Here is a 17,776-nt window from a genome sequence, read left to right on the forward strand (position 1 = left end):
TTTGTACATGATTTGTGATAATAGTTGAGCACAACTGAACAAACAAACAAAAAAGTTTCATAAAGTGACAAACCCCCCATAAAGACATCAAGAAACTGACAATAACACAGGATGAACTCCTGTTGCTTCATCTTCTTACTTCAGAAGACTGTTGTTCATGTTCAAATGTCCATAAAACATTTATGAAATTGTGTACAGCCAGGTTGCAATTAATTCAAGATGAGGCCCTGATGTTGTAATGGAGACCCCACTCTCCCCTGAGCAATAGTGATGCATTTTGCATACAGGGACAGAAAAGTCCCCAAATTTCACTGTGTGTGTTTTGTGATTTTGGCTGCCAGCATCTCCTACATTTTCAAGTAATTTGGCAAATATATAAAAGATAGCTTATTGTTTTTGCTCAGTAAAGATGGCTTCCAGAGGAAAGGCCCATCCATCATTGAATGCTGCCATGATGCTAATTGCTAATGCTAATCAATTATACTATGTCCTCATGGCCAGGGAAACACAGATGGCCTTAATAATAGGACAGGGCTCAACACTGATCATTTAGCACCTGGTATGGCATGGAAATGTCCACAATGCAAGTTAATATTTACTTATTACATTTGGCTACATTTATATGCAAGAAGTCCAAACATAACTTTGCTGGCTAAATAAGACGCCTCCACCTGCTAAGCTTTCGATTTTACCATTTTTTTTGTACAGTTACAGACAGTACACACAAATTAATTACTCCTTATATGGTTATATTCAATCACAAAATGTATTACTTCAGTATTATTATGAGGCAACTATATTTCAGATTGGGAACTAACTACTGTATGGTAACAGTGAATTAAAAATGAAAGCAATTGTTGAAGTGCACTGTGTCAAGCTACATTGCTCCACCTGAGCTCTGTAATTTTCCAGGTTAACTCTCCATCTCTATATAAATCAATGACTACACAGTTAGTGCTTAGAGGATGACAGAAATAGCCAATCATTTAACAAAAATGTTAGGGAAAACAGAGAAAGACCCCAAACAAGGAAACTGTTTATGATAGAAAAGCTACAACTCTTGCAACAAAGGGATAATTTTGAACATTTTATCATGTTGCATAATGATCTGTGAGTTCACTGTTTGTTTGTTTGTTTGTTTCTCCAATGGGCAGTCTTTTGTTATAGTCTCGGCCTGCTGAACTGAAGGTAAACATCATCAGGATGTTGTAGTCAGATGGACCTGTAAACAGGCATATCATCCAGTGCTTGCCGCAGACAGCAAACTTGGCAAAGGATACTTCAAGACTGTTGGATGTTTTTTGTGCGGGATATTTCTTTGTAGTTGTTATTCTATTGTTTGTTGTTTTCTCTGCAGTTCTGAGCCTAGATAGAGATAAAGAAAAGTAATACTCTGTAATAATAAATGTAATAAGAAAAACAAAACACATCCTATACAGTATAAGGGGCCATTCAAACAAAAAGTGATTTTGCTTTCCATTGCACTGCTTTTCCATTGGTTTTTCTATGTAAACATGTGGTACACACACAGACAGCTTTGACCGATGTGTTTGTGTCTCGGGTCTTTGCAGCATCTCACGCATTACACAGCGTTCCAAAAAACGCAGTGCTCAAGTTGAAAGAAGTTTAAAAAACAGTGTCTCTAGACCTTTTTTCCATTCCACAGTGCTGCATCCTGCCTTTTTAAACACAAAAACTTTGTCCTGTTTGAATGGCCCCTATTAAAATTTTTCTTTCCTAATCAAACTGAAATTTGTTTGTCAAATTGCCTTTCTCCATGACAAGGACAGCTACTGTATGACTGTATATTTTGGCCTACCTAAGTGACTGCCATCAGCCAGGCACCCAAGTTTGATTGGATTGCTTCGTCCCGGTGAAGTTTCCCACAGGATTCAAACTAACAGCGCTTTGCACCAATGCATCAAAGTTAAAATCCAGTCCATCAGAGTCCATTAGTTCTGAGCGAATTATGGAATCCACATCGCAATCCAGACTGCCGTTAAACATGTCCAGGTCCAAGTCTGATGGAAAACGATCTGTTCCTGAGGGATGACAGATCCCCACTCCGTTACTTCCATTCAGGCCAGAGTAAAGCGAAGTCTCGGTCATCAACATGGAGGGCTGTGGCTGGAGGTGCTGTTTTGCAGAGACTAAATTATTAGCATTGTTAGCTAGACTTTGCGCCCTGTTGTTGGAGAGGGAACGCAAAGAACCCTGGACATTGGACCCCTGTTGCTTGTTCTGGAGGTGGCTGCTTCGCCCATTGAGCACAGAACTGAAGGATGACATCATAGGATCATTACGCAGCATGAGGCCATTGCGAAGACGGGAGTTTTGCGAGGTGACAGCAGCGCTGGCCTGTGATATGAGTGGGTCTGACTGTGTCATCATGACATCACTATGACTGTGCATAACCAGAGAATCAGAGTTCAGCAGCTCCTGAAGCGAGTTCCCGAAACAAGAAACACTAGAGAACGATGTTTGCTTGTTTTCCTGGATGGTCTGCATGGGCGTCTGACGTAGGCCTCCTGCTGAAGGCCCAAAAATGGTGTTACTGAATCCTCCGGTGTTGTTGCTCACAGTTTGGGATGAAGAGGAGCTTGGGGGTGATGTGGTGCTCTTGGAGCCAAAACTGAATGCAGAAGACCCTTGAACTACCTGCACTTGTGTGGCGATGTTGTCTAACAGATCGACCATTAGGTTGTCAGCCTCATTGAGATTCATTGTGCCAGTCAAGTCAGCTAGCCCTGGAAGTTCAGCGGGGCATGTTTTAGAGTTTGATGAGGACGATGAGGGAGGAGAAAGTCTGCTGGGGCTAGAGTAGAGCATTGGAGACAGGGGTGGGCCATCTGGAACATCATCAAGCTCTGGATTGGCCAAGATAGGTGACAAGCGTCCACTCAGGGTGCTAGCGTTGGAGTTAGTTCGTGAGCGGAAGTCAGTCCAACAGGGTTCCAATTCATCGCTGCTCCGGGAAGTGGGACTTCCTGGCCACTTGGACAGACCACCAGTAGATACGTTCTCCAGTGAACCCTCTTGGGCAGCCTGCAGCGCTGCCTTTTTCTTGGCTGCCCGCCCACGTGCAGTCTTGGTGTATTTGTTACCATTGTCCATGGAGACTGCACGTCGCCTTGGCGCTTTACCTCCCCGCCCCCCTTCAGGATTGATCATCCACCATGAGCTCTTTCCAGTCCCCTCATTCTGTACACGGATAAAACGGCTATGCAAGGACAGGTTATGCCGGATGGAGTTCTAGAAAGAAAGCAGACAGAGAGCAGAGAACAACGGGTGGTTATTAATCATACCATCACATGATTCAGGAAATAATCACTTGATAAATTAAATTTTTTAATGATTAATTTTCAGGAGTTTTTGAACATAACATGTATCTTAATTGTGGCAGGACATCTAGATAGATTGATCTAGATGTCCTGACTCTATCTATCTATCTATCTATCTATCTATCTGTCCGTCCGTCCGTCTAACTTTATGTAACATACAAGACACCAACATGATGCTCCAACCTAATTTATGATATCTGAAGAACAGGTACTTTTCAGAACTAATGAATAGGAAACAAGTGGAAAATAGATGCCACACGTACAATGTGATCTCGAGAGGCTGAGAAAGCACAATGTGCTGTGTAACTATAGAAACTTAGCAGAGGAAACATATTACAGCTGGTCACCTTGGCAGAACAGAGAGGTTACATTTCTAAAATATTCTCTTTTTTCCTTCAATAATGCAGAAGGATGCACTGGTATATATAGACATCAATAAATGCTAAATATTTCAATTATCATATATGTTCTAAAATATACTGTGCCTTATTATTTATAACTATCAGACATAAAGAGCTTAGTTCACGTTGATGAGCACATTTCTCAACTGAACTACCCCGTCCCATGACTCACAAGATGTGTGTTGAGCTATGAAGAGCGATACCATGGATACCGGTGTTTACAGTTCCAAGTTTCTCTAGAGATTAATGACATAATGTTTGTGTGTGTGAGGGAAAAGAGGCGGAAGGGTATGACTAAAACCTCAATGGAGCAGCGTGTTGTGAATGAAGTCATTAAAACCGATTCATTTTCTTCCTCCGCTTGCTTGGCAGCTCTAAACAAACTTGTGGCACTGACACCAATAACAAACTTGTGCCAGTTACACCAAATACAGTACATTTTCTCCTTTCTTTCCATGCATATATCTCTCTTTTTTTAACGGCTTCTTTTAACTTTTCCTTACTGCGTAATCCTGTTCTAGGTAAGGCCCCCAGTAGAGGACCTTAATAAGTGTTTATTGAGTGTTTGTGTGTGTGTTTTGATTGTCAGAGTATCAGTGTCTTTGTGGTTGTTAACACTTTTCAGAGCCGACTCACAGCAACTCTACTGCACTTGTACTACCATAAAATATAATACAGCTTGAAGAAAAAGAAAAGGATTTGGATTTATATCCTCCTACATGAGATATTTGTGCAGGAAGCCCCCAGCTCAAACGTAACCTATCAGTATACTATCACTAAAATGCTCACTTACTATGCGCCACATACAAACTATAAGAAGCACAAGTGCAGTGCACACACCCTGTAAACCCCATAATTATCCTCTCAGTCAGAAAACACATACCCACACTTTCCTTAATCTGCAAAGCTCATCCTTTCAGCCTGAAACTAATGGGACACTAACAGTTTTTCTGTCTTTTAATGCTAAAAAAATTACAAAATCCAAAACAATATCAGTTTTCACCTGTTGTGTTTAAATTTAAGCCATTTTGTGTAAATGTCTAGTCAGTATGATGTGTATGATCTCTCTGCACACGTGTGTGTTGGGGAGGCTGTTAACTGAGCGCCCAGCTGCATACAGAACCTCTCTGGAACACAGAGACCTTTTTGTCCATCAGCAACATGTGGTAACAATCCATCAATGTCAGCAAACACGCAATGCACACACACGCAACTACGGCTTCGCTCACATTCTTCTTCTGAGAGATGTGTTTTAGTTATCTGGTGCTCTCTAGTGAATGTTATTACGCTCTGACTGGTCATTTTTGTGATGTCAGCAAGCCAGTGACTATACAAACCTGTAACCAGCAGGCACTTGCCCACAAATCAACCAAACCAAAACCACAGGGATATAAACCGGCCAACCCTTACGAAAGACTGGAGAAAAATGATATTGATTAAGAGGACATTGTAAATATTGAGACAATCTAACTGTAGGTTTGTCATAATTTTGATGTTGAGACCATGGCTGGGCAATAGCTAAAATAAATAAATATTGTATACAATAAATGTTGGATAAAAAAGAAGAAAAAAAAGGATAGATTTTTTTTTACCCTTTGACAATATTTATCATATATCTTAATATTATGTACATAATTTAATACATAAAAATACCACATTAGACTTCTGTGAAATGTTTGATTCATTATGATTCATTAAATCGGTTTTGAATCTATATGATTCACATAAATGAATAAAAATGACTCTAACATGATTTTTGCAAATTTAGTTTAAATCAAGATGAAAGTAAAACATCTGTCTTGACCCATTTTTTGAGAATGTGAAAAAAAAAAAATGTTGTAGGCCTAGTATTCACAATGTTACACAACATAATATATATTGAAAAATGAATTCTGAACATATTGTAAATATTCTATATACTATATACTATATGTGACCCTGGACCACAAAACCAGTCTTAAGTCGCTGGGGTATATTTGTAGTCAACTAACCCAATAGCATATGTCTAATTTTTACATGTGAATGCAGTTCTTTTGAAAGCTTGAAAGCCAGCGAAGAGCAACTAATCTCTTTCTCTCATTGGAGTTCACACACCATGCCACATAACAAAACACAATTCACATCTTCATAAGGACCCAGAAAGTCCTTCCATGAAGTCCACCCTCCACTCCCTACTCCCCTCTTCTCACTCTTCCCCCTTCATCACACACATACCCAGCATTATTTCAGCAGCAGGAGCACACACTTACTTCAGTAACTCAAGTCACGGCCAATGTATGAATATACGGGTTTGGCAGCTGAACATTTCACTGCGGTTGCCTTTCAGTGACATACAGTGTGGAGGGCAGTGTGTGTGTGAGTGTGTACACAGAAGTTACATTTCCAGAAATCCGCAGGAATAGATTTTATTTCTTAGCAAACCTAAGTACTGGCTTTCTTAGTATTTGGTCCATGTGTGCTTTTATGTTTGTGACCAAAAGGAAAAGAAAACATTCAGAGTCTAGTGTTTATGATTTTAGGAAGGGTCAGAGCAGAGGACAGTTAGAAAAAGACAAAACCATTTTAAGAGAGTTTGTGAGGGAAGGTGTACAGGGTACTTGAGCAGTTTGGAAATAAATTGAAACCAGTGTTAATTTTACACCATTTAGATTTAGTCATAATTTCTGTCTTTACAGAAAATGGACAATATTTATGATTGATTCTTTGATGAACAGTAAGCAGCATTTATTTGAAAAATCTCTTGTAACATTATAAAGGTCTTTCCTGTCACTTTTGATCAATTTAATGCATCCTTTGAATGTTAATGTATATATTGTATAGCTGATTTACATTGTATATATATCTCATCTTCATTATTGTTGATGATATAAAAAAAGCCCCTCATCAACAAACAATTTATTTTAGTAATTTCCTTGACTAGATGAACACTATCACTGACACAGCAAAGGTGTAGAGACAGGCAGTTTATGCACAAATGCAAGCACACAAATGCACACACACACACATAGGGTCCAAGCACACTGACCCCGCACCTTCCCACTCTCGCCTCATCCCATTCCCAGCTGCCTTGACTGCTGGAGAGAGGAAGAGAACATTCCATTCCATCCAACCAAAATGTGCATTTTCCGGCCAGCACAGGACGTCTCTCCTTTTGTGTGTGTACATCTTATTCCAAAGTGTGAGTGTGAGAGAGAGTTTGTATATGAATTGACTGAAAACTGTAGTGGACCGCATGTGGAGTGGGGCTCCAGTTCTCTCTGAAAGTACATTCTGTGTTTTCTGTTCTCCTCCTTCTGTTATTCTTCTGTTCTTTCAGAGGTTCATACCTCCCAGCCAACAATATAAGAGTTTCTCTAGCTAAGTACAAAACACACAAATTAAAGTAATTGTGCAGGTCATGCATGACTAACCAGCTAGAAACAATTACATAACTGCATGCAAATCTAAGGGAATGTTTATTCCTTTCCCTCCGGAGTTTTACACGGAACTAATAATTGGAGCGAATGTTTCCAAAACATTACTAGTACAAAGCATTTTAAGCATGTAAGACTACCCAAGTATGTGTGTGTTGTGTGCACATTGCATAATGTGGCATGTTCAAAGACCTCCTTGTTTATTCTAGGACTTTAGATCCAGAGGGTGGTGGCCTTCCCAGCCCACTCTGTTTAGCCAATCACATCGTTCATACACAGGCCCGCACAAACACACACCAGTTGTACAGCTGACCTCACTGTAGCAATGTCATCTGTGCTGTCCAGCAAATGTACACAATCACTCCTAACTTTGATTTCCTCACATTTCGGCTTAGTATTTATAGCTTGCAAACACAAATATTCATATAAACATGCTCATTCTGATTCAAGAGCTTGACAACCACTCTCATTAGCATGTCACAGCCACTAACATATTGAGACGTCACAGCAGTGTGCCTGCAGTAATAGTATTAGGTGGCAGGGAGTATCTTAGGACAACATTATCTGCATCTTGGGTACGGATAGTCCCATTAACAGGCATGTGTCGTGTGCCAAATAACAGCAAATCCCATCCGTTCAACTCTAAACAAATACAATGGAGATGGAAAAGAGAAAAAAAGGAAGGAAGGGTGGTGTTAAATAAAAATAAGAAGGACTTTAACCCCACTTTTTCATTTTTCAAAACTTTCACCGTTATAATTATGCTTCAGTTCCTTTAATTTATTTATAAGCCGATGATTTATGTGATGTATATAACAGGGTTAAAGTTAACTAAAACCATAAAAAACAAATTCATTACTGGAAAAAAAATTATTTCAGCCAGTTGCATTCAGCATTTCTCATTTTCATTTAGTTGAACTCTTGCTCCACACCCTCTTTGGCATCTCTCTTGGAATACGACTCAACAGATAAACAACACTGAACAGACATCAGCCACACGTGATATTTTTAGCTCCAATTTGGAACACTGTGTCCCTTGATGTCCTAGGTTAACCTGGTCAAATTTATAGAGTAGGGACCTATTTATTCATAAGTCTTCGGTAGACAGGTCTGCTAGTATAAGCTAGATTTCTTTTTCCAAATGTTATAACAGAGGGTGTTTTTTTTTCTCAGTAAAGCAATATAACTAGCTCTCATGCCTCCAACAAATCTGTTCTCAATCATTGCTGTATTTGGTTCTCACTTTATCGTGCCAGGGACCTGTTTGTCTAGCAAAATGCAAGCAGCATGTATTGAACGAGCAACACGTATTTGGAAGACTACAGCTGCGATATTTACCCCATTACAATGGCAGACAGAGCTTGGGACATTTCAGCGAATAATTGGTTTCAAAGGTTTGCCTCTGTAAAGTTGTCGCATGCACAGTATTGCATGACACTGTTGGGATGATTCAATGATGAATACAGGAAATGTAGAGTAATTTAACAAAGACTCATAATAGAACAGGTTCTCTTTTTACTCTAATAATATTCTCATAATGAATTTGTTCATAGTGGCTGTTATCGTCACATTACTGTGGCTCTCAGGAGTTGCTGAAAACATCTTTATCAGTGTTTGGCTCCGTCTCTATGTGAATGTTTGTCGCTCTTATGCACATCTGGACTGGATTTAAAAAAGGCCTATTCTGTTTTATTTTTGTGGGTGTTTGCGTGTTTGAGAATGTGTATTCACTGCGGCTTTTCTAGCTATGATCACAAAGACGGCTCAAGGGGCAAGCCTGTGTTTCATTTGGTTTTACAATTTCATTGTATGCCTACATGAATTTCATGAATTGGTGTTGAAGTGGATTGTTGTTTAAGACCGGGTAATTAGCAATCAAAGCTCACTAATGCTGTGTCCGAAATCACTCACTCATTCACTATTCATTGGGCAGGCCTGTTTTACATTATTTACACATGAGTGAGACTAAGAAACATGGCGCAATGCAAAAATATAGAGCAGAATGAGTCCCAAACAAGTCAAGATGACAAAGCCCTTATTAAGGCGTGTTGTTAAGCAACATCGCAACCTGCACATTATTATAGAATTCTGTGCAGTCACAATATGATTATTGGCTGTTTTACAACAGCTTTAAATGTGACACATCCAATCAAATTTTATCTTTTGGTTTGTGTCTCTCCTTTTAAAACATGAAGTACCTTTCATTGGTGAAATATTTATTTCTCTCTCTCTCACTCTCCATTATTTAAATCCTATATAATTACACCAAATTTTTTTTATATTGTCCACCACTAGTACTGGTATTACGGAAAATTTGAATAATTAAACTAATTATAATTTTCTCTTGTTTTATTTTATTTTATTTGTTATCTTTTATTTATTCTTAATTTAATCTTATGAGTAAACAATAATGTTTACTTTAGCAATTTAATCCAAAAAAGTAAATTAAATGACCAAAATAATGATAATTCTATATTTATAAAAATGTTTTATATTGTCCACCACTAGTACTGGTATTACGGAAAATTTGAATAATTAAACATTATAATTTTCTCTTGTTTTATTTTATTTTATTTGTTATCTTTTATTTATTCTTAATTTAATCTTATGAGTAAACAATAATGTTTACTTTAGCAATTTAATCCAAAAAAGTAAATTAAATGACCAAAATAATGATAATTCTATATTTATAAAAATAAATGACTAAATCTGGTTTTATTGATTGATTGATTTTATTTTTATTTTTTTTATCCTTTATTTATTCTTCATATAATCTTATCAGTAAACAATAATGTTTACCTTAGGAATTTAATCCAAAAAAGAAAATGTAATTAAATTGCCAAAATAATGATCATTTTATATTTACAAAAATAAATGACTAAATCTGGTTTTATTTATTGATTTATTAAACAGATTTTACAGAAAGTCTCCTTGCTTTGGATTTGAAATGTGGCACAGTGAATGTTGGTTGTTTACCATAAATCTGAGTGCATTATTTATATAAAATATGTATATAACTTTTAAAACTTTTTACTTCAGGATTGCTTTTACTTGATTCATTTTGTTTTTAGTTTCTTGTTCATTTATTAAGTGTTATTCCAGTTTTTTTTCCCTCTGGTGTGCTGCTCGGTATTTTGTGTTTAAATTTTCAATGTTGTGCTTGCTTGTGTTGTAAAGCGCTTTGAGATAGTAATTTTTAAAGGCGCTATACAAAATACATTTCTATTAAATTATTATTATATTTACAACTGTATAGAAAATGAAATTCACTCAAAATTCACTACAGAGTTGCCGGAATAGAGAGCGATTTCAGATACAGTTTAGGTGTTTTCTGAGCAAACATGGCTGCCCTGAGCTCAACTTTTAACCCACTAAACATCACCAGAGGTACTATTAAAACTGACCCCCAGCCTTTATCTTCTGACCAGTAGCTAAACTACTGTATGCACGTGTGCCTGTGTGGAAATATTTGTGTAAAAACTCACATTTTACTTTGCTGAGCTCGGCAGAGTATGGAGAGCCAGCACCCCACACACATTTTCCTGCAAAAACTAGATAACAACAAAGCAGCACGTCTTTATCGCACCTCTACATGCAACACTAGTGAATATCACTGTATGACGATCATTTACAGTAATGCCTGTACCACATGGACGTCTAATTCACGAGGGTCCCAACGGACCTAAAAATGAGACAAAGAAAGTGGCGTTACAGCAGAGAGTGTGTCACAGGGTTTTCTGCTGTACCAGCCATTCTCACCCCCTCCCCTAGTTCCTGCTGCCTTGACTTTTGGGCCGCATGATTTCCTGTTTCTGCTGATGTGACACACACAAACAAACATACACTCGTTGTTTGCACATGCATGCACGTGCACATTGTATCACGCACAAATCTGGATACTAATGCTCGGACTTTAAACAAAACGCTTGTTCTGGGATCAGGTGACCTACTTCTAAGTTATATCACACATGCACGCAGTCAGCAGCTGATAATCTCATGGGGAGGTTTACTAAATATCTAAATAATGTAGGAATCCACTCCTCTGGCTCTTATACCAGTTCGGTATTTTGCTGTGCTTGCACTTTTACAGCACACTGTTCTGGTTATGCATGCATGTGTTTGAGGGAGATACAGTAGAGGGAAAATGAGAAGGACGATATCATTGGTTGATGTGGCTTCGGATAAGGTGGCAAGTTCATGTTCTCTGCGTACACTCTGTAGCATGAAGAGTTAATCTAGATTGCTATAGTAAGTAATTTTTTATCATTAAAGTGATAGTGCACCTAAAAATTTAATTTTTGTCAAACAGTTTTTGTCTGTACAATGAAAGTTATTGGTTATTGAAAAATCTATGGACAAAAATAAAATAAAATGAAACGTTATATATATATATATATAGACACACACACAAATATTTTCAAAATATTTTATTTTGTGTTCCACTGAAGATTGAAAGTCATACAGGTATGGAACAACATAACGCTGAGTAAATGAAAACTACATTTTAATTTATTTTCAAAAAGATTTACACAAAAAGAAATAGTACTTAAAAATATATTTAAAAATCATGTAATCATATCATTAATCCTAATAAAATCTGTTTTATTCTATAGGTTGCCACAGGGGGCTGCCATGTTAATATCACATGACCGGCTGAATATTTTTTTTAATTTTTTTTTTTATCTCAGTAACCCTATTTTATTGGGCACTTTTGCTTTCAGGATAAATGAATCATTGCTGACTGTAAATAAAGCATTTTTAGAGTGCATCAGTAACTAAAACATTTATGTCTGCATGATGATGAATCCACACCACTAGATTGGTGACTGCTATCTAGACCACCTTGACATAAACCAAAAATTGCTGAGTATACCTTTAACCTCCATAATATTAAAAAGAGCCAAGAGCGGTGCCTGCTAATGTCTTCCTTCAAAATAAACAAGACTGATTAGATGATTAAGGATGGGGTCACTTTGGCTGCGTACGTGTGTTTGGATAAATAGGAGATTACAGTTCTAAACATAGAAATATTGAGACGTGCAAGAATACGCATAACATCCACCTCTCCACCTCTGTGTTTTTCCTTTACTCATTTGCTTTCTCATCTAGTATACACTGTAACCAGAAAAGGCTAAAAGAAAAGCTTTTTTTCCCCCAAGCCAATCACACACTAGTTGAGTTGAACAAAAACCCCAACAACAACTCAGTAAACAAAAACAAACAAACAAGAGCATGTTTTCTTGTGCTCGGTCGGTGGCTGTGTCTGGGACACGGCTGGTTTGAACAGCACAGTCCCTTCTCTGTGTAACTGGCTTAGGAGGCTTCGATCTGTCACTTATTCGCTCACCTCCCTTTCTTTCCTCATGTCTCTTTGTTCTGGTCCTCTGAAGCACACCAGGCTTAAGCACATGCTCACTAATGCTGCAGCTCCCCATCATGACGACACATACTGAAACACACCACACGGACATGTCCTGTGAGCTGTGTCTGTCTATTGATTTTCCCCCTCCCCCTCCACACTTTCTCTCTCGCTCTCACACTTTCTTTTCACAGAGATATATGACAATCCCTTGCGCTGTATTCAAGGGGTCAAGATTTGCCTGGTTAGCGTGCTCCACTTAACCCCGTCTGGTAGATGTTGTAACTACACAATCTGCCTGCAAAAAGCATTTCTACTCTCACAGCCATGCAAGAATAGTCAAGTATTCTGACAGAATATATATATTTTATTATCTTTTTCCCTAAATGGGAATGCAAATTGATAGCTCACACTAGGTATTCTAGACCTTCCTGGCAGCAATCTACTGTACATGTGTAAATAAACACAGTTTTACAGGTGTGGGTAATAAGAATAGGTTTTGACGTAGGAGTCATATCCACTTAGCTGTTGAGTGACATCAGGAGAACATCCTACAGACCTTTGCCCTTAACTTCATTACTATGTCCCAGGTCTGGTCTTGCTCGTAGACCTCACTTCCACAACCATCAAGAGCTCTTTCTCCATCTATTTCCTGTTCCAGACCTCGTATACAGTATGTGCATTGGCCTTAAAAAGTATCTGGGCATTTATGTCATAATAAATATCACCTTGGGACCAGTCTGGTCTAAGTAACTACACTATTTGCAAATAATCACATATTATCAATATTGCAGATAAAAACCAAATTTTTATGGAATTAAATATGGGTCAGGGGCATTATTAAAAATATAATAATAATATTTACTATTGTTAACATTATTCATACTATTAGTTGTAGTAATAATATTTTTAATCAATCATGCCCCTTGTAGCCTATTTTAAAGTGCTACTTAAGTTCACTTAAATTTCCACTTTTTTTTATTTTAACCATATATATTGTATAATCTGTTTACTGTGATATGCATGTGTTGTGTTAAAACACAGGTCTGAATTATGATGTCTAGGGGCATAATTAGCCCTGAGATTCCAAGGCAAGTCACCTAGAAGACCGCATAAGGTAAATTCAACTTATTATGGACTGGAACGCATATCTCCATGGCAGTGGTATCTCAGCAGAATCTTGAAGGCTGTTAGTGAAGTCCTCTATAATAGATCAGTCTCACAAGTAGGACATTTGTTTTTTTTTAGGGATGCACCGAATGTTCGGCAACCGAAATTATTCGGCCGAATAAGCAAAAAGACCGAATAAATTGTACCGAACAATGATATGACGCGATCAAATAGCAACCAGCGCAGAGTGAGAGGCGCGCACTCTTTATTATGCAGCACACACGTCAGCAGTGTGGAAGCATTTAAACTGTCGGAGAAAGACAAAAATGCATGCCTGATTCAAGAAGGGGGTTTGATGGCCAAAAATTATTATTTTACTAACTTATTAATTTAAAAGTTAAATTGTGCTTTGTTGGTATAGTGTCTGCTAGAATGTAAAAAATGTTCAGTGTTAAATATTTTTAAATTGTTGTTTTGTAATTGATTTTTTTTCTTTGAAAAGCAAGACAAAACAGTAAAAAGCACATTTTGGCTTTTTAATTTATGCAGTGGTGAAAATTTTTTTTGGCAAAATACACTGGGGAAAAAAAAACTGTGTTCGGTATTCGGCCTTCGGCCCAGTGTTTAATTTTGTTCTGTTTCGGCTTCGGCCAAAAATGTTCATTTCGGTGCATCCCTAGTTTTTTTCCCCCTCCTTTCTCCCTTATGCCATTTTGACTGGCTGACTCTTGTAAAGGGCTTTTCTCTAGTGGAACCCAGAACAAAAGCCTTCCAGTAACAACTCATCTACTGCACTGAACTTTCTGGCACGGCTCCAACGCATTCACACACTTTCCAGCAAATTGGACTCCCTTTAGAATCATTACACTCATAGTTGAACTGGGCCTCTCTCTGGAATTAAAAGAAAGCTTTGGAACTCCATATAATCAAGACATACGTGAGTGAGCACATAGCACTGGTTTCCATCCACTAAAGCACACTGATACACGAGCAGGGTGCCAATCCAGAGGCTCAATCTCACCATGAAACCACTTTTGAAAGAGGTCTGCGCAGTAATCCCTCCAGAAACGTAGAGAGAAAGGGGGGTAGGAGGGGCAAAAAGTGCTGTTCTTCAGTTGAGGACTGGAGAGCACAGCTCTGATACAACTTGAAAAACCTGAATAGCAGCCGTCCTTCTGACATATACTGTACATGTACGCCCATGCGCACACACACACACACTTCTACTCAACCATCTCCATCCTCCCTGAAATAAAAATACCTATATTTATTAAATGTCCTAAATGGATTTAAACTGACCTCTGACACAAATGACATAATAGAAGCAGTGCACAGTTGTTACAAGCCTGCTCATGCATATGTCTTTAAAAATAGCTTTGCTTTCCTTGCATCAAAAATGCTAACGCATTCACCCACAGCAGTGACTTAGGCCATAATTTGCTGATTTAAATAGTCATCAGAAAAGGGAAGTAAGGTTATGTTCTATTTTTATTTGCAGACATACAGAAGTAGCTGTCAGATCACGAGACGAGACAAAAAACCTACAGAGGTGTGAAGGATGTTTACTCTTGGGTTCCTCTTCACCCATCTGCTTACAGAGTCCAAAATAACTGAATAATGCGTGTGTAACTCTTAAGGTGTGGCTGTCAGCTGATGCTTTTTTTTTTTTTACTCTCTACTTGTGTTTCAAGATGTCAACGAAACTCCTGTGTAAACACTGGATTTTCTGACACAAAGGTTATAAGTTCCTGACTGCCATTTAAAAAAAAAAAAAAAAAAAAAAAGATGGATGGATGGATGTCTAGGACAGACAGACAGACAAAAGACAGCTAGATTCTGTATTCAGTAAGGCAAGGTAGCCTGTATATAGTGTGTAAAAAGTAATCACATATTTCTGCTAAAAGTGTGTGTCTAGACAGACTGTTGAGCTTTGCATGTGGGCTGTATGAAATCTGGGTAAGTACCTTGTGCATTCAATCTGCCCAACAACAGTGATTCATAATTCATTGAAGTGTAGATTGTGCCCACTAGGCTTTTAGTAATTTTGTATTTGGGTTTGTGCGCATGTTTAAGTGTGTGCGAGCTGGTTCACTGTAAAAATGCACAGACAGAGACACTCATGAGACTCTTTGTCAGACCCTCTCACCATCTCTGTCTAGACATCCAGCGTCTGGAGATACAAGAGAGTTGATGTTTTCGCCTGTGCCAGGTTGCCTAGCACGTGTGTGTGTGCAGTGGGAGCTTTTTAGATGGGATAGTTATTCACTGTGGGTAAGCTTAGCAGCTCAACAGACTTTCGGTGCTTTTTGTAGCACGCCTTAGGGACTCGAGCTAAATTCCTGGCCGTGCCAGAGGGAAGTGCTTTAGAAGTGCACGGGGCACTTTCAGGGCACAGTTGTTAAAGACAAATTCAGAAGTGTAGTTTTGGACAACACTCAAAGCCTGCTTCTCCCCTCATTCCCTGGCATCACTCTCATTTTCACTGTAAATCCACTTTCTTCGAAAACACCACAGCTTTCCAAGGTCTGTTTAGGTTGTCAGTGGTACATCTAATTAAAAAAGAGCAAGAACCACTAAATGAGACAGATTGATGCTTGCATCTTTGTGTATTTTTATGTAGTGGTTTGGGCAAAGTTGGTTCAGAGGTTGTGTCATAGTAATCAGCCATTGTTGACGTCTTCTATGGAAACAATATTAATTTTACAGGATTAAAAGAGTATCTGTGGCCACGAAATGCAAATCTGTTTGGCGTTACATTCAGAAAAGTTGTTTCAAATGTTTGTCACCAATCTGAGACTAAACACTAATGCGTTTAGTGTCGTTAATGCGCATACGGCATAGAAAAGGGCTCACGGTCTACTCCTCCCTTTGTCCTCTCCTTCACTCCCTCCCCCTCCGCCCTTTTCTCCAACTCTGAAAGAGAGAGCTGGAGGACTGCCAGAGTATGCGACTGCACGGTACACACACACACGAACACACCATGCAGCACAGCTACACACTGACCTACATATGCTTCCACTGCGCTGATTGAGTGTCCCACTGAACTTTCCAGCCAATCGCAGACGGGGAGGAGTGCAAGTCAGCCAATAACAAAGCAAAAAAGAAGAAAAAAATCTGCTCACCAAGAATGGAAATTATATGTGTAAATGACGGGGTACCTGACTGATGTTAAATTTGCCTGTTCAACACTAAGAAGAAACCTCAGTGGACCATGAAGAGGGTAGTGTTGGCCAATCAAATATACACTCCGTGTACCCTAACACACACAAAGAAACATGAACTCCTGGATAAACTTACACGCACCCGCAAACATTCAACAAACACTAAAACAGGGTCATCAGGAGGTCATATAAAAGAGCAGCGATTCCCAACCAAAGGACTACTTGAAAAGGTACATGAAAACAAACACAACAGAAAAAATATTTTAAATATTTAAATTTCTTTTATTACAAATATTTATTTTTTATGACATTTATTTTATTTTTAATTTAAGTATGTAAATGTAAATGATAATCTTGATAAATCAGATGTTTAGCTTAAAAAAGCTAATAAATAAATAAATATCTTGTGTGCAAGATTATAAATTGAAGTGAATGACACTATTGTGAAATATTATTACCGTGTTCAATTTCTACAAACATTTTTTAAATGTAATTTATTCCTGTGATGACAAAGTTGATTTTTCAGCATCATTACTCCAGTCTTCAGTGCCACATGACCCTTCAGAAATCATTCTAATATGTTAATAAAACTTTTATTATTGTAAAAGTTGAAAACAGTTGTGATGCTTAATTTTATTTATTTTTGTGGAAACCATGATGTTCTGTTCAGGATTCTTTGATTAATATAAAGTTTAAAATAACAGAATTTATTTGAAAATGGAAGCTTTTTGTAATAATGTAAAAGTCTAAAGTTTATTTAACAAATTAAAATAACTAATTGTTTTTAGTGTAAGTGAGCTGTGTGTGCGAGATCATACATTTTTAAATCATTAAAAAATTTTGTACCGTTTCTATTCTTTCTATTCTTTTTCGTTTATGTATTCTTACAGGAGGCTGTCAGAATACATAAGATAAAAAGGTTGGAAAACACTGTCAACCTCCTGACATCCTCAAAGACTCATCCTGGCCAGCAACTGGTAGAAAATCAAAG

At 37.9% G+C, this 17,776-nt stretch overlaps 1 protein-coding gene across 2 annotated transcripts in view; it reads right to left on the minus strand.

Annotated features, from left to right (window-relative positions):
* The window catches only part of LOC107726429 (forkhead box protein O3-like), a 29,636-nt gene continuing 11,860 nt past the window's right edge, over positions 1-17,776 (minus strand). For both annotated transcript variants that reach the window (XM_016535991.1, XM_016535988.1), the window contains exons 3-4: positions 1,820-3,252; positions 1-1,365 (exon numbers count right to left, since the gene is read on the minus strand). In XM_016535991.1, the coding sequence (XP_016391477.1) occupies positions 1,834-3,252 (1,419 nt within the window). In that variant the 3' untranslated portion in view covers positions 1-1,365; positions 1,820-1,833. The remainder of the gene's footprint in view (positions 1,366-1,819; positions 3,253-17,776) is intronic.

This window comes from Sinocyclocheilus rhinocerous, unplaced genomic scaffold (genome assembly GCF_001515625.1).
Source record: "Sinocyclocheilus rhinocerous isolate Xijiao unplaced genomic scaffold, SAMN03320098_v1.1 scaffold605, whole genome shotgun sequence".
Taxonomy (NCBI): domain Eukaryota; kingdom Metazoa; phylum Chordata; class Actinopteri; order Cypriniformes; family Cyprinidae; genus Sinocyclocheilus; species Sinocyclocheilus rhinocerous.